This window comes from Pecten maximus, chromosome 4 (assembly GCF_902652985.1).
Source record: "Pecten maximus chromosome 4, xPecMax1.1, whole genome shotgun sequence".
Taxonomy (NCBI): domain Eukaryota; kingdom Metazoa; phylum Mollusca; class Bivalvia; order Pectinida; family Pectinidae; genus Pecten; species Pecten maximus.
This window is the reverse complement of record NC_047018.1, coordinates 33,129,950-33,151,265: the sequence shown is the minus strand read 5'-3', so window position 1 is coordinate 33,151,265 and position 21,316 is coordinate 33,129,950. Positions and strand designations below refer to the sequence as shown.

Sequence of the window (21,316 nt, the reverse complement as noted above, 5' to 3'; positions counted from 1 at the left end):
TTACTTACCACAGTATAAATGTGGATTGTCTTTACTTACCACAGTATATAAATGTGGATTTTCTTTACTTACCACAGTATATAAATGTGGATTGTCTTTACTTACCACAGTATAAATGTGGATTGTCTTTACTTACCACAGTATATAAATGTGGATTTTCTTTACTTACCACAGTATATAAATGTGGATTTTCTTTACTTACCACAGTATATAACTGTGGATTGTCTTTACTTACCATGGTATATAAATGTGGATTGTCATTACTTACCACATTATATAAATGTGGATTGTCTTTACTTACCACAGTATATAAATGTGGATTGTCTTTACTTACCACAGTATAAATGTGGATTGTCTTTACTTACCACAGTATATAAATCTGGATTTTCTTTACTTACCACAGTATATAAATGTGGATTGCTTTACTTACCACAGTATAAATGTGGATTGTCTTTACTTACCACAGTATATAAATCTGGATTTTCTTTACTTACCACAGTATATAAATGTGGATTTTCTTTACTTACCACAGTATATAAATGTGGATTGTCTTTACTTACCACAGTATATAAATCTGGATTTTCTTTACTTACCACGGTATATAAATGTGGATTTTCTTTACTTACCACAGTATATAAATGTGGATTTTCTTTACTTACCACAGTATATAAATGTGGATTTTCTTTATGAGAAGACTTGAAGGGTGGTCCTTTGTTTGGTGGACCCTCTATAAACACACGACCCTGGCACTTCTCCTTGTCCATATCTGGTACGCAACAACTGTCCGGTACCATGGGATACTCTGTAAACAAACGTTAACGGTAAGCAGAGTTTACATCAAACTTTTACAATAACCTACAACAGTGTCAAACTTACACGATACTGTACATCTTGTTAATCTTTTACACATAGTATACTTTCATATCTATGAGTTCTAACACCATTAAAATGTTCAAACTATCCTTTCAACTTTCTATTGATTTCTAACCTTAACTCTTAAAAACTTTCAACAAAATTAATAGAAGATATTTATTTCTTATGAATGTGTTTGTACAGATCCCTATATTATGCACTGAAGAGGTTTTAGCACTGATCACAATTCGTTCTGACATAAGGCCAACAGGTTATTTAGGAATCAGGCCTACAAATTATTTTGACCCATCAGCATGATATCTATCCATGAGTGAGATATTGATACAGGCCTAGTTCAGATTTTTTCGACAAACTTCATGATTCATACATATCCCCACATATATAAAAAGCATACTGAATACATTGGAAGCAGATTTTGGCCGAACCATACATTTTCAGGATGACGGGATAAAAAGCAAAAGGCCAAAGTAACCAGCCCTACAGAGTACCTGTATCACCATATCAGTAAGGGAGATAGACGACAGGCTATCTCAGAAAAATTGAACAAGGAATCAAGTTTGAAATAAAACCTATCCACCAAAAAAACAGACAGTCACCAATTAATTCAAACCATTAAACCAATATCTAAACAGATTGGAGAGTATACATGTAAGTCAACAAGCTATAGAAATCCTACAATTAAGCAGTGATGGTTTTATGCTCAAATCCAAAACAAGACTGTCATAATAAATTGGGCAATTCAATCGAAACCTGAGGACTTTATGATTAATTACACGGTGAACTACAGACAATGACAGAATTGAATATGTGGTCTACCCAATATATTAAAAACTATATGCCAATTTTTTTTTTTAAACATTTTTCAAGAAGCACTGAAAATTGATTTTGCATCATTAAAATCGGATTGAAATTGTCAGTGCAAACATAAAACGTGTTAGAAAAACCAGGGATTTAATGAAATTATACAAGAATATATATATATCTATTGGTTCATATTGGGACCAAAAACACTTTAAGATATAAAAGGTGTGTTAAAAGAGCTTAGGTAGTGTGGTGTCACTGTATAGTATATAAGTATATCAGAACTCTCATTTCCTGCATGCAGTAGTCAGAATCAACATCGGATTTTGACAAACACATTGTTCAGATCAAGCTATATACAAAATGTATATGGGTATAATGCTTAAAAATTGTATACAAACAAAATGCATTGATGTAGCTTTGATCTGGATGCATTTATATTTACAAGTCAAGAAAAAATGGCAATACATTTGTACATAGGTCTCATAACCTTGTCATTCTCAAACGCATTCATCAATACATTCCGATGCAAATCATTTCTTTTTCCAAATCGAACCGATTATGTAATTAACAGTTTTATAATGTTGAATAAAAAACATCCAAGTTTAAGACAGAGAATATGTTTGTGCTGATTTCTACTTACATAATATAGGGTAAGAAATTTAGACATGCTCAACATCAACTCAGTGCATTAAATGCTATTAGGTAAGAAATTATTATTGAATATTAACAGGTAAAAATGTACCGACAATTGAACCTTTTTATTATAATAGTGAAACTAGCTTTTAATGGATGAAAATTCAAATATTTAATGATGAAAAAACTAGTATTTATTGATAAAATAAATATCTATTGATGAAAAATAAGCATTTATTGATGAAAATCCTAGAATTTATCGATTAGAGATTTATTACTGAATGCTGAATAAGAGTTATCGATGACATCAGCAGTTTCAGGAGAAGTTTATATACACAAGAAAAATTGTGCCATATGAGAAATATTAATGATAAAATTGTGCGATAAATTTTCTACAAAAACATTTTATTGTGTAACCTCTGAAACCTATACATCAGATTCCAGCCATCAATATTGTACAATGTATGTGTGCTCTATTTTTGTGTTTGTCAACAATATCTAGACACGAACCTTTCACAAACTAACATTTAGACGGTACATGCGCACAAATATTACAAATGTACGTTCATCAAAAATACAACGTGCATCATGTATTATATCTACCATCAAATCTAACACTAACCCCACCCCACCAGTTTTAATGTTCTTCTTGGATATCCGTGTCGGGATTTACTCTAACAAAAATACCGGAGTCATATGATGTTTCCAGCGTAATTCACATTAAGTTAACACAACAATTCTTGGAAAATGCAATAAAAAAAATAATGAAAATTTTGAAGATATAAATGCCATCCTTCAAATTAAATCACTAGAATTTGGATACAGATAAATATTTTTTTTTATGAACTCATTTTTGTTGATGTATTTTGTTATCTTAACCATTTTTATAAACAAAGATCAGTCCTGAAGAAGCCCATTTTTCGGGTGAAACTGAGAGTTTTTTACAAACAAATAAGATAAAGCTATTGCGAGTGATTCCTACACTTGGAATGACGATACAGTGGATCACTTTAACGTGAGTGTTTGCATGAGGTTATTAGCCATGGTCACATGCAATATTACGGGAGATGTCTACGTAACGGTACTTACTATTCTGAAAATATGGTATCCCGTCTAACAGAGGCACAGGAAACAAGAGTAGAGATGTATAAGAATGTTTGGGAATAATGCCCTACACAAAAATCCTTCAATACTGCGAAACCTGTTTACACTGAACCAGAGGGACCAACTTTTTGTTCAGATTAGACAGGTTTCCACATTACAAAGGTTCAATTTACACAGCATATACACAGTTAAACCTAAGTTGAAATTCTGGTTTACGCAGGTGTCCAGTAAGTTACAAAATTTGACATTAAAAGAAGGTCTTGTTCATACAAATGCCCAGGTTACACAGAATTGAGAATGGCCTAAAAAGCACTGGTTTATATATGTGTCCATGTTACAAAGAATGACCTAAAAAGCACTGGTTTATATATGTGTCCATGTTACAAAGAATGGCCTAAAAAGCTCTGGTTTATATATGTATCCATGTTACAAAGAATAGCCTAAAAAGCTCTGGTTTATATATGTATCCATGTTACAAAGAATGGCCTAAAAAGCACTGGTTTATATATGTGTCCATGTTACAAAGAATGACCTAAAAAGCACTGGTTTATATATGTGTCCAATGATGTTACAAAGAATGACCTAAAAAGCACTGGTTTATATATGTGTCCAATGATGTTACAAAGAATGGCCTAAAAAGCACTGGTTTATATATGTGTCCATGTTACAAAGAATGGCCTAAAAAGTTCTGGTTTATATATGTGTCCATGTTACAAAGAATGGCCTAAAAAGCACTGGTTTATATATGTGTCCATGTTACAAAGAATGGCCTAAAAAGCACTGGTTTATATATGTGTCCAATGATGTTACAAAGAATGACCTAAAAAGTTCTGGTTTATATATGTATCCATGTTACAAAGAATGGCCTAAAAAGCACTGGTTTATACAGGTGTCCATGAGATGACAACATCTGACCTACATCTGGTTTATACAGAATTCGTGATTACATAATTTACCTAAAATGAAGGCCAAGTTTATACAGGTGTCCGACATTACATCAAACATGTATTTTCTAAAAAGCTCTGGTTTATATATTCAAATATATAAAGTTGATAGTCACAATCACTCAGACTAGTACATACAATGTTGTTATGTAGAATATTCGACTTATACAGGTTTCTGATTTTTACAGTGAACTGTTTTAACTGGTTGTCAAATATCTTAGGTTTTTCTTCTCCAAAATGTATGCATTTGAAATTTCAAACAACACATGTTCCAGAAAAACACTTTGTATGCACTGCATGCTTGGGATTAGAAACATCCACTGCTTAAAGGTGATTTGTAAGTTTATAGTCATGGCTTAATAGTAAAGTTTTAAACTTATGAATCTTAATAAAATTGAAATGATGAGGTTTTGATTATGAAGACACTTCAATATCTCTCTCTCGATAATATATCCCTCTACATGAATTGTGTTACCAAAGGTGTTAAAGGCAATATATAATCTATTTCTAGTTTTAAAAGATGTGGACGTAATAGTTTTAGACAGAAATCAGTTCCACAGCTCTGTGCACATCAGAGAATTTCATTTCATGAACTAAACCTAGCTTCCTAGCCTTCCAGCCCCTGGAATTCTAAAATCTCTAACAATATTGGATAATCAAGTGTTCAGACAGGTAAAGGTGATGTTATTTTAAGAACAATCATCTTCACCAGCCAATCAAATACAAAACAATTTTTTTCTTGAAATTCAGTTTCCACTTGCTCTGACACTTTCCTATAACTTGACATTTGATTTGGTTTCAGGACAATTAAATAATTTCACAATACATATAATTCTGCTAATATGAAAGTGATGAAACCCACTCCTTAATAACTCATTTCCTATCCTTTTACAAAAGCACTGTTCTTGAAACTGTCCTAAACCTTCCATCAAAATGAATCTCGATCCACTCCATTTAAATACATATACATGTATGCTCTTATATACAAAGACCTGCAATGTATACATCTGTATATATACATGTATATAAAAAGATTAAAAAAAAGTCCTATAATTAAGATATATTTAGAAACAGATAGGGCAAGCCTAACATGTGGAAGAGGTTATTATACAACTCCTACCGATTCTCAGTTTAACCATCAAAGCCTCCCTCTACAATAACACTGAAACATAACATTGTGTTCTGTACACCATTTAAAATTCACTGCCTCACAAACAGCACTCACTAATAGTCTATGAAGAACGCTCTCGGCCAAATTTCTCTCTAGGGTTACAAGTTGTTCAAAGCACAACAGATACAACTATTCTTTAAACATCCTGAATTCCTCTTGTTTTTTGGCCCTACTGCAGTACATGGTTGGTGTGTGTAGCAGATACAGATATCCCTGTCCTGATCTCGATGTTTGAATCGTTATTAAACAGCACTGTTTGGATACAGTGGATCTGAATTTGGCCGACTCTGACTAGTAAAGCCGCATCACTCAATCTACAGCACACCGTGGGGACCATACTGCCTTAATAAGGGGAGGAAAGATCTACACACTCAAAGTTCACAATCGACTTACAGTCTTTACTCGGCATAAAATTCAAAGCCATCATGTTTTGGAATTGTCTTATATTTGGCCACCGACTCCAAATTCCGACCAGGAATTTACAGACTTAAATGTCATCCGCTTTAGTAGCAATGAAATAAGACCTGAACCTCTCCTACTGGTAATTAATTGCAGATATATGTGTACTGTTAGCTATAATTGGGAGACTTAGGTGCAGTTATTGTGCTGTATACGTACTGTCACGTGAGGGTCTCCTAGCCCACCAATCACTGTGCTGTTTGTATATCGCCCAGGAAAAGTCGCTACTGTGATTTCCATAGGCACCACAGCACTTTAACTGAAACGGAAAGGAAAAAAATTCTATTCATATGTTACAATGTGATTTTGTCAATAAATGTTTAATGTAATAAATGATCCCCAGCATATGTCTCCAAATAAACCACAGTAGAAGACTACATGGTGCTCTGTGTATATACCGGGGTATATGTTTTCAAATACCTATTCAAGCTTTAATTCCCGATGTCTTCAATGGTGGTAAAATTGATTAATAATTAAAAACCTTTTCAAAGACAAATTATCATATTTAAGGCCTTTTAAAGTTTGTACTACCTGTGGTGAATAAACAAATCCTACTGCACAAGTGGTGCATATATGCTGGGCAAATAATACGGCCAAAAACAACTGCAATTTTACAAGGGAAATAACTCTTACTCCAATCAAATATTGCAAAGGTTTTTGAATCAGATTTTATTTCATAGATTTACAAAACAAGTTTAAGAGTTTTTCATACTATCAAGATAAAATGAAAAATTTGTTACAATGTTCATAAATTCCTAAAAAAAATAGCAAATGTTTACTCCATAACTAAGGTACCAGTTTTGAATGATGCCAAGTTGCTATGACATCACAATTGAAACCATTGATACATTAAATCCAATCACAGCTCTGTGAGCTATAACACACAAGGTTAATAGCAGAATTCATCAAATAACAGGCCTGATGTACCATGTAATATAGCCATGTGATAGATATAATAAGATATGTAAATTACACTATTGTGATGTCATAAATAAATATGTCACAATTATCACATGTACATGACAATGCACAGTCCCCTCAGTAAAAAACACATATCTTAAAATGCTGTATCTTAATTAGAAATAAATTTCAGAGTTTTCACTTACATTGAAATAAATATAAATATGTGATAAACAGAATTTCGCATTCCTGACTGCCATATATGGAATTTATTAGACTTCTTCAATAATTGGATATGCAACTTGCTGAAATTATGAAATTAAGTATGACCTGTCAATGATGACAGGGTAGTTATTCTATAGATATCCTCTATGTTAATGAATTCCACCACACTGTATTGCCAAGAACACTATATATTTGTGAAGACCTACTTTTCTCTGTATTGAATCCCAGGCATCAGTGACAAGTCTGTTATGAGTGTTTGTTCGTACTTCATAACCGTACTGTTTTTCTATCGTATGCACCAGCTTTTCTTTAAAATCAGTTGTCATCTGGAAAAAACAAATCAAGATATTGTAAAACATTTAAAAAACAATGATTTTACGATAAAGAACGTTGCCTATATTTTAACACTTTCTATATTAAACTCAATAACTTTTATACTATAAGATCAGAATTAGAATTAGCAAACTACATATGGATAAACCTTGAGTAGTCGAGTACTACAAACATACAGTAGATATGTCAAGTATCCAAACTCCTTCAATGTCCCAACATAATGATAAAGTTCATGTCTGGCCCCAGTTTCATCAACGTTCCTATACTTAATTTTTTCATACAAAATCACAAGAAAAATCTCAGTAAAGAAATTTTCCTTGGATACTGTAATGCTTTCCAATGGAAGATTTTACTTGAGGAATTTCCTAAAGTTAATTTTCCACTGATGCTGTAATGCTTTCCTATGGAAAATTTTAATTAAGGAATTTCATAAAGTTAAGAAATGCTGACGAACATGGGACCTAGTAATTATAAAATCACATTCTCAAAAATTTGCAAAAAAGAACACATATGCCCAATTCTTAACTGTATATATGTAAAATTTAGGTCACTGTGACCTAATATTCTAACAATTCTTTGATAAAAAAATGTCTTTAATTTGATTACATCAAATCAATCAAGCACATGTCATTACTATCAAAATCTTGACAAAAACTAATATCTGTAGTTTAATTTACAACATTTATATATGGCATGCTAAACTTGTATCTTTTATTCTGATTGATCACTTCCAAAGCTCTAATAAAACAATCACATAGGCAAAATAGCAGTATCTTATGGTTGAATTGTAAGACCCGATATACTTCAATGTCATTCAATTCCAAAAAAAATTCAAATAAAAATCAAAATTCCTCAATAAAGGACATTGCTATCATACCTGTGACTTTCTAGCAGTTATCTCCCTTGAAAAGATTTACTGACATTACCCTACATCCTCTGTGGTAATGCATTCTTGACTTGGATATCTTTCAAATGTGTCATAATTTCCCAAAGTGTCATGCAGTCATTCAAAAAAAGATGATAATTTACATGTTCTTGCATGCATAAGGAACTCTTTTTGAAAAGGAGATATCCTTAGATATATTTTGGGATGATTCCTTAGCTCAATTAGCAGGTCCTATGACCTCATCATCTAGTACACCTATGCAATTATATTCATCAAGCTGATAGAAGAGAATGACTAATTCACTATTGTTTTTGTGTAAAAGGGTGTTGATGTCAATCTTCAGCAAGTACACAAGGGACTCATGTCTTCTATACTTACATTTTCTCTGAACATAAAGGCCAACACACCGCCCACAATCAGAGCCATGAAAACAAGGACCAGCACTACACCATACTGTAAAAAGGTAAGAAGACAACACGTTACATACCATCACATATTTACTATTACATCTGATTAGACACATTCACATATCAATGATTTTTTTATCAGTACATCATACACCAAACTGTTCTGATCCATTCCATTATGGTAATGATTATGACTGATACCATAGAAACCAAACAAGTTGGTTCTCGTTAATAAATTACGGCCATGTACACCACTTAACATCTATCCCAAGTCTTGTTTTACTGTTTTTAACATATTAAACCTTACAGAAGTGTTTTCTTTCCCCGAAATATACATACAGTCAAACTTTGTTATCTCAAAGTCGAAGCATCATGAACATGTTCAAACTTCCAATTATCCTGTATTCAAGGTAACCAAGTATGTTCTATATAACATTTTTACTGTAGGAACAGAATATTTACCTTGAGTTGTAGGGTCAGAATTTTTACCTTGAGTTGTAGGATCAGAATTTTTACCTTGAGTTGTAGGGTCAGAATTTTTACCTTGAGTTGTAGGGTCAGAATTTTTACCTTGAGTTGTAGGGTCTGAATTTTTACATTGAGTTGTAGGGTCTGAATTTTTACCTTGAGTTGTAGGGTCTGAATTTTTACCTTGAGTTGTAGGGTCTGAATTTTTACATTGAGTTGTAGGGTCTGAATTTTACGTTGAGTTGTAGGGTCTGAATTTTTACCTTGAGTTGTAGGGTCTGAATTTTTACATTCAGTTGTAGGGTCTGAATTTTTACATTGAGTTGTAGGGTCTGAATTTTTACCTTGAGTTGTACATGTTTAGGGTCTGAATTTTTACCTTGAGTTGTAGGATCAGAATTTTTACGTTGAGTTGTAGGATTTGACAAATTTAACATATGAATTTGATACAAAGGAGTCATATTTTACAGATAATGGAAAATCATTTACAAAGCACTTTGTATTAAACATTTTTATTTTAACATCATATGGAAACATTTTAATCTAATTGAAAATTTTATTTTAAGCACTTCCAATTTATCAAACATTATATAATATTTGCTTAATGATTTTCAGAGTAATCAATATTAAACTCTCAGACAGTGCTCTTAGCTTGGGATTTTTCCATAAGGTATATTTATGGTTTTGTAAGCAGACATAGTGAATATGTCGTGTGGGATCAGTATAATCCAATAGCCCTGTTTACATTGGTAAACAAATATTTGTCCACTGGAAACCCAGGACTGGTTGTTTCAGAAATTTTGTTGACATAAACTGATTTCTAGGTGAGTCAGACTATTCATTTACTCAAATATTGCAATAAAAAACTAGAATTAAAATTGAATTTGATGTTATCAATATAATATATCTGGAAATTATTGATAAAGATAATTGTTTAATTTAATATTACATCAATTATTGATATAAACAAATACAGATTTGGCAATGATGGCATCAACTAATGAAGGTTCAAATGTTTCTACCAACAAAATAAAACCTTTGTAATACATGTATATAATGCTTTTTGTTTATCTGCAAGCTTGTTTAGTATTGCTAAAACTATGCATGGGGTCTCTATATCTCAAACATTCCATAAACATTATCCTATATATTTCATAAACAATTGACAATTATCTGTATTCACAAAAGTCAAAGGTCATCATTTGACTACCAGAACATATATTGTCAAAGTGTTATTTTAGTTTCAACAAAATTCCATCATAACATTTTGAAATATATTTACATAACTTTTATTGAATTAAAAGCATGAGTCACCATAGGTTATAGAGACAGTACCACAAATTCATCTGTAACCAATGCAAAAATGTTGCTGGACAAATTGTGCAAGGCTATAATTGATCCTATAGATAGACACCAGAAATGGACATTCTGGCAGACATAAATACAACCCAGAAAGTCCAAATCTTGTGTTATCTACTTCGAAATTGTACTGATTTGTGGTTTTCAACTTTTACAAGTGTTAACGTTTCCAGAAAACTTATGATATACAAAATGTGAGTTAATCCCTCCGCCATCCCTTTTATAAGCGAAGAATTGTCTACTTTATGGGATATTTCTACGATATCCATGAACTGATTGTTTTCTATTTCCGTATCATCCTTATTAGTTTTATTCATGAAATATTCTATCTATGCATCAAGATGGCTCATATCGGAAACACCCTCGGTCTGATTACAAGATATAGGGTCAACTCAGAAGTCAGCCGACCCAGCGCTGGCCAATTTGGCTATGCATACTTGTCCAGTGTACTACGAACACCAAACCCGCTCCAGGATTCAAAGTAATTTGTTTTTGAGCCATATTTAGCCAATTTCTGTGATGATACTTTGATACAAGATGGCGACCATTTCACAAATTAGGCAATTTGTGATAGCTTTAAATCATCTTTTCAATGAATCACCAAGACATTTTCTTTCATGGAATTCTCGAAAAAAAACTTATTTCCTTATTAAATCAATATCAATCCTAGTTACGGAGCCGGTGATGACACCGGCAGTGCGGTGTTTTCAGTAATGATATACAATGCAATATCTGGAGATGAAATGAAATGCTTGTAACGACAATCATGTGAGTCTCTATGCTGATCAAATTGACCGCAAGCTAGATGCACAGAATCTGTAACTGAAAGTACAAAATATGCCAGGACAGCCTTTCCAGATTGCAAACTATTGATCCCTATGTTTCACCACAATACCATACCTAAAATGAATTGATAGAGAAGTGATTAGACAAAAACAAATCTGACAAGTCCCTGTGAACCGTGACAGGTCCCTGTGAATCATGACAAGTCCCTGCAAATCATGACAAATCGCCCCTGTGAATCTTGACATATGTCTCTTTGAATGGACACACACCTTGAGATTGAGATTTTGAGATTGATTCTTGTACATGTGACAAAGATTTTGTTATGAAATCTCCAAATGAACAAAAACATAGTGAGAAAAAAATCTAAGCACAACACATTGCAGGTTATCGAAGTGATAAATGTTGTGTGTAGCCGTTGGCAACAACAGTCTGCAATCACTCAAGTCTATGATGATATCTTCTATTAATACACCTGAGTGAGCCAGATCAGACATTAATGAACCAGGTCTGTCGCGAATATCCCTCAAACGGGCAGAATCAAATGAAATATTAATTCAGAATTTGTAATGGTGATGGAGTTACCTTCTGAATAGTTCATACATACAGCTCATACGAAAACACACACAAACAGGCGGTTTGGATACAAAAACATATTGACATTTTCAAATCAAGTCAAAAGAGGTGAATTTGATGTCATTGCTGTACCCATAGCAACCTCTAAATGAGGCAACACAAGACAACTGTAATGGAGCATGATTAGAAATGATGAATACCATTGGGAATGGTGACAATTCATAGTGCTGGAGTGTGTAGTATGATACTGTACATGTACAGACATTTATATAAATTTATCATATTTGAATTTTATCAATCATGGATTGAGAGAAAATGTAGATGTCAAGAAGAATTAAAGTTTTAAAACAAAATATTCTTTGTATTGCAATCACAAAAGACAAAATTATACAAAAAGAGTGTGAATTCAAATTTTAAAGAAAAACGTTAGATTGTACTACAATTGGACAATGGACAATGGTCAACGGTCAATCTACTGCAGACTGTAAATATTTAAATGCTTTGGCTAAGACTTTTCCAGATTGTAAAATAACACTCAATAGAGGATCAAATAGCTGTCTTTATTTAGAGTGACAGTGTTCTATAAGGGGATCGCTACAGAGTTAATCTCTAAAAGAGATTCAATTTGACGCTTCGTTTGGTCTGACCATTCACATGTGCAATATGGTTATACCAACAAATGTACACTGTATAAATCTTCAAGCATAATATTGGTCTGAATGGGTGCATAAGTACCTAACAGACAGTACTGAATGTAAATAAAAGTTAAGTTGAAATGAACATTATTGCCTTAACCTTTAACACAGGTGTAAAATTTAAAAGGTAGATCTTAAGTCCTAATATCACTTCTGATTATTTACATAATGTTTCTGAAGGTTGTTTACTGTTTTGATTGTAATATTAAATGAAAACAAATAACAGGGATTTCTCTTTGAAGTTTTCATTTCTAATATGAAATCTTTCCATTGACAAAAGTCTGAAGTACATCGACTGCATGTTCACCCCAAAGTGTATAAAATACAACGAATTGTGTATAAAATACAAGGAATTGTGTATAAAATACAACAAATTGTGTAAGTAAATCATTACAACAAATTCAGAGCCAAGTTCCTCTGTCAAAAACTTGAGTTTATCAAACATGATTGCAAATAATTGAGAAGTATAAAATTTTTAAAAGGGATACAAAAGATACAGTTTATTGTAAGGATTTTTTTTAGTCCTGATCATTGGTTGGTGTGAGTTTTAAATAAGGAACTGTCTGAGACAATCTAATCTAACTCCTTTTAGCCTGTCGCTTACTCCTTAAATCAGCTTGTCACACATAGTTTCTTACCCATTCAGGACAATGTGAGATAAACCAGAGTCGATCAATTTAATACCACATTACAAAATTACTTTTTCATCCCCAAGTATTCTACACAGCCTAATAAGTATCCATGAGTGGACATAGACTTAATTAGCATCTGACAGTCAGTGTACAAGATGAGAATTTGTCTCTCTAAATTACGGTAAAGGTCCACAATATTGGATATCCTATCTTTTCAGACTTTTTTCTAGATCTAGGATTCTGTCTTTTTTGTGGATAGCATTGTACATGCAGATTTCAAATTCACACATTTTGAACACAATGTTTCAAATGTCATACAAAACAACGGATTTGGAGAAAAAAATTGGATTAAGTGTTTTAAAGGCTGTGTGTGTTGAAATGAAACTAGCATATCATCGCCTTCAAAATATAAGGACACTTATAATGGTATCACTAGATTTTCCCCCCAGAGCTTTGTTGATTACTTCACAAATGCTGCATTAGAATTGGTTGACCAGGAGTTGATTCCTAGACAGAATTGCCCCATTAATACTGATTATCAATGGATAAAACATATTCATGACTATTACAGGGTATTCTTGGAGTCGATACTGCAGCATTAAATCCCATGGGACCCCATAAAGAAATCCCTTTTCCTGTTTTAACAGGCATTGCCACAGATTAACAGCTGTAGCTACATTTGCAAGAGAACTGCATTACAATGTTTATTTACTATCACTGTGGAGGATGAGGAGAGGGGAGGGGGTGAGGAAGGGGGAGGGAAGGGATGGGGAAGGGGGGGGGGGGGGGGGGGAAGTCTCCTGATAGTATAGCTGTTTACTCACAAGCAGCTTATCCAGAAATAATATTTACAGAAAAAAATATGTTTTGCTAGTATATATTCTACTCTCTGTTAAAACAAATCTTACTTGTGGTAATTACAAAAAATGTTTATTGATAAATGCTCTGGAGAATTCCACAAAGAACGAAAAAAAAATCATATAAATTGCATTGCCATTACACAAACAAATTATGAGATCATAAAATCTTGCCGATGATGTTGATTTTTCCTGAGCTATGAAATAAAATGATAGCAATATATATACATTTATATGTATACAGTTTCTGGTATCATAGTCGTCTCTAGTTACAAAAATTCTTACCCAAACTTCAGACACGATCAAGGAATTCCCAGTATGTTAGGAAAAAATGTTCATAATGCTTATCACAAATTAATCTTCTAGCTATTCATTTTTGAAATTAAAAAGAAAATATTCATTCCATTAATCACCACATATATGCTGGTATAACCAATCTTAGGGGAAATTGGTTTTTGTGTTACATTTTGTATATTGACTGGAAATCAAAATAGCATACAGTTTAATACATCAAACATGACAGGGTTTAAAGGTAAAAGGTGAAAATATCATTCTACCTTGGTATGTATATACATGTTTGTACCTGTACTCTTAAAAAAAGCCTTAACTCTCAAATTTGTGATTAGGTGTGTATCCCTTCTGTATCATGGTTGTATCCCTTCTATATCAGGTTTGTATCCCTTCTATATCAGGGTTGTATCCCTTCTGTATCAGGGTTGTATCGATCCTTCTATATCAGGGTTGTATCGATCCTTCTATATCAGGGTTGTATCGATCCTTCTATATCAGGGTTGTATCGATCCTTCTATATCAGGGTTGTATCGATCCTTCTATATCAGGGTTGTATCCCTTCTATATCAGGGTTGTATCGATCCTTCTATATCAGGGTTGTATCGATCCTTCTATATCAGGGTTGTATCAATCCTTCTATATCAGGGTTGTATCGACCCTTCTATATCAGGGTTGTATCCCTTCTATATCAGGGTTGTATCCCTTCTATATCAGGGTTGTATCCCTTCTATATCAGGGTTGTATCGATCCTTCTATATCAGGGTTGTATCGATCCTTCTATATCAGGGTTGTATCCCTTCTATATCAGGGTTGTATCGACCCTTCTATATCAGGGTTGTATCAATCCTTCTATATCAGGGTTGTATCCCTTCTGTATCAGGGTTGTATCCCTTCTATATCAGGGTTGTATCGATCCTTCTATATCAGGGTTGTATCGATCCTTCTATATCAGGGTTGTATCGATCCTTCTATATCAGGGTTGTATCCCTTCTATATCAGGGTTGTATCAATCCTTCTATATCAGGGTTGTATCGATCCTTCTATATCAGGATTGTATCCCTTCTATATCAGGGTTGTATCGATCCTTCTATATCAGGGTTGTATCGATCCTTCTATATCAGGGTTGTATCGATCCTTCTATATCAGGGTTGTATCGATCCTTCTATATCAGGGTTGTATCAATACTTCTATATCAGGGTTGTATCCCTTCTATATCAGGGTTGCATCAATCTTTCTATATCAGGGTTGTATCCCTTCTATATCAGGGTTGTATCAATCCTTCTATATCAGGGTTGTATCGATCCTTCTATATTAGGGTTGTATCCCTTCTATATCAGGGTTGTATCCCTTCTATATCAGGGTTGTATCAATCCTTCTATATCAGGGTTGTATCCCTTCTATATCAGGGTTGTATCCCTTCTATATCAGGGTTGTATTCCTTCTATATCAGGGTTGTATCGATCCTTCTATATCAGGGTTGTATCGATCCTTCTATATCAGGGTTGTATCCCTTCTGTATCAGGGTTGTATCCCTTCTGTATCAGGGTTGTATCAATCCTTCTATTAGGGTTGTATTGATCCTTCTATATCAGGGTTGTATCCCTTCTATATCAGGGTTGTATCGATCCTTCTATTAGGGTTGTATTGATCCTTCTATATCAGGGTTGTATCCCTTCTATACCAGGGTTGTATCGATCCTTCTATATCAGGGTTGTATCCCTTCTATATCAGGGTTGTATCCCTTCTATATCAGGGTTGTATCAATCCTTCTATATCAGGGTTGTATCCCTTCTATATCAGGGTTGTATCAATCCTTCTATATCAGGGTTGTATCGATCCTTCTATATTAGGGTTGTATCCCTTCTATATCAGGGTTGTATCCCTTCTATATCAGGGTTGTATCAATCCTTCTATATCAGGGTTGTATCCCTTCTATATCAGGGTTGTATTCCTTCTATATCAGGGTTGTATCCCTTCTATATCAGGGTTGTATCAGTACTTCTGTATCAGGGTTGTATCCCTTCTATATCAGGGTTGTATCCCTTCTATATACATGTATATATATGAAATTTTCAAAAAAAAAATTTTACTCAGTCAAATATTTATATATAGCTACATATTCACGAATGAAATATTTTCTGCATGGAACTCTTTTGGACAAAAGACCTAATGTCTAACTTAAGATTTAAACTCTTTTGTAACTGAGGTACTGTAAGGTAACATAAACCCTTAACAGTCAATGGTACTTTGAGATTTGCTAGAGTTCTAACAATCCCCGAGAGAGTGCAGATCCTTAAAGGTCAGGTGGTTGTTGGAGGTGACTGTTCCATTGCCAGAAACTAACTCGTCAGTCTCGATTAAGGAACCTGACAGGATACAAGCTCTTAATCAAGGTTTATGAATCATTTGCTAGTGAACAGCTACTAATTTCTGCTCCAAACAAAACAGCAGGTGTACAGAAAGAGAGATTCTCAAGCGTTGTTGTCACTCCATTTTTACAATACACATCTACCACACCAATAACACTCTCACAAAAAGTCTGTTGTATACTGATATCTGAGAGTCCCTGCTGGCCAACCCCAGCTGGTCTTTTGGAGTCTACATACCTACAATAATCACTCATACCAGTCATGTCTACCAAACATACCTAGTTGATCTATCAGAAAACTGTTTTGTTCCTGCTAGTACAGGAGAAATGGCCAAGATCGCCTTCTGAACTTTCATGTTATACTGTTGTCATTCAATATGGTATGAAAATGGTCGACTCAGCTTTGGTCAAAATGGTGTTAATCACAATACACTGCTTGTATCTCCAGCAAACAGACTTCCAACTACTTTTTAAGAGGATTTTGAATTTTATTATAGGATGAAAATATTAAATATCTTTTACAGTGATTGCAGCAGGCGCAATTAAGTGTAGCTCTTCATTTGGTCTCACTGAAGCTTGCTAAAGTGGGCATTGTACACTTGTCATGAGTAAGTGTGGATGTTAATGTATATCTGAAATCACTGTATTTCATTATGAAGTTCCCTGGATGATATATCTTCCATTTTAATGTGTTCTTGATCTATGTCTTATGTTAGTATTTATATAGACTTTATCTAGTCAACACAGGACAGCATTGAATCTAGTTTGGTTTCCAAAAAAAAAATAGTTGTCCTTGTTCGAAATTTTAAAACTTATGATGGGAAAATAACATAGATATAAAATTGGTTCCTTCTTCATAAAACAACCATGAAAATCTATTTCTAGACAAGTAAAATAAAAAATCATTAAAAAATTCTTCATAAAAGACTTTCTATTTTTCCAACATTGATTTTCTCTGATGTATTTACTTTGTACAGTTTTCTGCTGTGTCCGAATAAATACAGATATTGATTATTCCAAGATCGACAAAACAGGAATTACGTGGGATAACAGCGGCTGATATCAACCCGTCATCTGACAGAGTGATTATTATGTTATACTTGTTTTTACGATTATTTCATGTGCAATGGTCCAGATTAGAGTAAAAACCACAATTCCGAAATATTCCTTGATGACATTGATGATAAAAGAGCCAATCAGATAAGACTTCAGCTTATAGTATGGACATTTTAGCTTTTCTAATTTACTGAAAAAGAGGGACTGCATTTTGTATTAGAATTAAGTAATCCATTAAACTTAAAGGATGATCAATACATTATATGCTCAAAATAATGATTTATTGTTCTCCACAGAAATGTTCTACAATAACACTGGCTATGTCTTTTGATTTTATCAATATTTTATCAATTTTTCTGAAGTTTGTTTCAAATTGACATAACAATTTTTCATAGCGGAGTTGATTACATTGTACATTTTTTCAAACCCTATCTTTAAAAGCATTCAAGATTCCTAAAATTGATAGGGATAGCTAGGGTTATGAAATTTACATATAGATAAGAAACGCATATTTTCAAAATGTAAAATAAATTGTGAAAAAAAACAGACAAAACTGCAGCAAACATATCTAGGTATACAGTATCTGATGTATATTCTGCCAAAAATCGATTTCCTTTTCTGTTGGGAGATTTTCCTGTCTTTTTCTTTTTCTATAAATATTTGCTGTTGATATCATCAGTATCAAATGTGTACAGAAACAGGATATTCTTCAAGGTCGTCAATGAAAATTGGTACTTGGTGCGCATGCACTTTCTTCAGTTAAAGCAAAACGTTCAACTAAAATCCTTTTCAAAATAGATTGTAGGGTCAAGAATTACTAACTATTTTAGGTGAATATGAAGTTGTTGTATTCTTTGGAGGGTAGGATATATATGTGAGGGAATTAATGTACATAAGAAAAGACCTTTCCTTTCGATTTTTGAAAAATAAAAAAAAATAAAAAAACGTTTGTGTGGGATGTGTAAATAATCAAATAAACTTACAAATCCGAGTATACAGCGATCCTCTCTCATTGTACCACAGCAGCCACAGAAGGCCAAGAGTGCGATTAATCCTCCACCTGCTAGAATCAAATATGTCCCTATCTCAAATAGGTTTGAATCTATTACCACGGAAACTTCACGCGCACTGAAGTCGGTGACAAGGAGCCAGATCCCCACCGCCAGGGCACCAACGCCCATAATCTACAAGTAAATACACAACATCATCAACAGTACTCTAAACCAAACATCACAGTAATCAAAATTCTCGTTGCATGATTATACCTGTTTTTTGTGGAGTTGTTAGAACTTGTCTCTCACCCATTTGCCTAATTTAATTGACAATAAAATATGTTTAAATCAATCATATGTTTATTGAAGTTATCTCCCTTTAAAACTTTTGATTGAAATATAAATTAATTCAAAAGAACCTGAGTGTTCCTGTGGATCTTTCATACTTTTATATTCAATTTCATATTTGCCAACAAATAGTTATCAACATCTATATCACCATAAAGCTCTTTTATATTGGAAATATGTTTCAGACTTAACTATAGCATAACTCTTTAACATATGTCTTAATTATTAGCTTTTCCAAATGTTTTCAGCATAATTGCTATCATGTAACCGTATGTTATGGAACTTCTTAATACAATATTTCTGCATGTAGATTTTATACATATCTGGTTACATTTATCATAATCCAGCAGAATGCTATATTAGCGGGAAATTGTACTAAAATATACTGTACAATGCACAGGAGGCCATCAAGGAGTGTTTTACAGATTCTGGAGATTTTTCAGTGTGAAATGATAAAATACATCTGTAATAAGTTAAGTCAACTAATGGTGAACTGTTCTGCTACTGCATCATGACTTGATCTGTATATAAATACAGGTCTTATAGGTGTTAGTGAAAAATATCCACAGTCTTATGATGAAATAATGTTCTTCGCACTCAATAAACATATCTACTCTAACAATAATCTTTTATGAAAAGCTGTTTTTTTGCAGTACCAAGAGGCAAGAATTTAAGACAAAGTTATATACAAGCCAGAGTTTATTACATTATATGAACCCCTAACAGAGCTATAATGCTTTATACGTAACATTTGATTTACCGCAGACTTCGAAATTCTCACTAAAAATAAACCTCAGCATTAGCACTGTAGACAATTACTGTACAAAATACCTTTTTTTCTGGACTTATGAACCCTACAATTGTACAAAACGTCTACAATTTCTTTACAAAAGCTTTTTTTTTTTTTAAAAAAAACCTTGTTGAATTACAATAAAACAATACAGGTTGGATTTCTTTTATGTTACATCACAAGTGTGATTACCAGACCGTGAACTGCCGTGATCTGTCTCCTAAGAGGATGAAATAAGAAGTGTGTGTACTGAAGTATCAGATCAACAGACCCAAGAGTCCTGTCTATACTGACATTGAGAGTACATCATTATATAATCATTCCTTAATATGAATATTCAGACCTCTAGGTCCTTAATTCTGTATACTCTCTACATGAAATGATCTTGTAAAAAAACAGATTTGAATGTCTGCACTAAGAAGACCTTCAAGGCAGTTCCATTATCATATACAGTACTCTCTGTTTACCTATTTTGCTCATTTTTTTTCTTTTATCTGTTAAGTCACAGATAATATGCTCCCTGTACAATTATTTCATCAGAAACTACGCTAAGTTAATTAGTACTACCGTACTTCATTTTTTTTTTATCTAGGCCGGGCTATGATACACAACTACAGATACAGATTGTATTTTGACTCAAGGACTTCAAAAAAAAATCCTCTGCTGTCAGCTCAATAACGTTTGAACAATTAAATTCTGACAAGAGCATGGACATTTGAATAGCATTAATAATTAAGAGTGGATACAAGAATATTTATACATGTATATCACTGTTACAGTTTATAGTTCAAGATCTGCCCAATATTGGGAATTTTTTCTTTCATCAAAAATATCAGTATTTAGGGGTTTCATGATGATGAGTGGTCAATTTGCAGAATGGTCTGTTCAAGGAGGGGTCATTTTGAAGACAGGTCAACCTTAAAAATGGATTCGGATCAACACCTAGGAGCTATCAGTCAATACATTTTTATATTTTTAATACTTATCCCACAACAGGTGAAATTCTTATCCTTGAAAAGTAAAATGCAACTTGATTAATACATGATTAGGAACCTACTTTAGCCATAGACTTGTTTTAAATCATATTTTTGTTTGGAATTTTAGATTTAGTTTTTAAAGGTTAGTAATTTGCTTACTGGTTACCTGTTCATAGGATCAAATCTAGACTTACAAGGATGACAATGTTGTAGCAGTGCAGGGCATTTCTAAGGCAGTGGAAGCAGACGTCTGCGTCGGCATCCTGTCTCCGCGTGCGGATACGATGGTCGCTATGGTGTCTCAGGTAACCATCGTCCACATGATTATCCATGGAATGCTGCCGCCGGCCTCGAAGTGGCTAAAATTAGAAAGGAAAAAAAAACA

At 33.3% G+C, this 21,316-nt stretch overlaps 1 protein-coding gene across 6 annotated transcripts in view; it reads right to left on the bottom strand.

Annotated features, from left to right (window-relative positions):
• LOC117325882 (tetraspanin-18-like) overlaps positions 1 to 21,316 on the bottom strand; it is a 106,095-nt gene that overhangs the window by 11,208 nt on the left and 73,571 nt on the right. For all 6 annotated transcript variants that reach the window (XM_033882381.1, XM_033882382.1, XM_033882383.1 and 3 more), the window contains 6 exons: positions 21,126 to 21,290; positions 18,808 to 19,008; positions 8,711 to 8,785; positions 7,320 to 7,439; positions 6,148 to 6,247; positions 660 to 802 (listed from right to left, as the gene is read on the bottom strand). In XM_033882381.1, the coding sequence (XP_033738272.1) occupies positions 660 to 802; positions 6,148 to 6,247; positions 7,320 to 7,439; positions 8,711 to 8,785; positions 18,808 to 19,008; positions 21,126 to 21,290 (804 nt within the window). The remainder of the gene's footprint in view (positions 1 to 659; positions 803 to 6,147; positions 6,248 to 7,319; positions 7,440 to 8,710; positions 8,786 to 18,807; positions 19,009 to 21,125; positions 21,291 to 21,316) is intronic.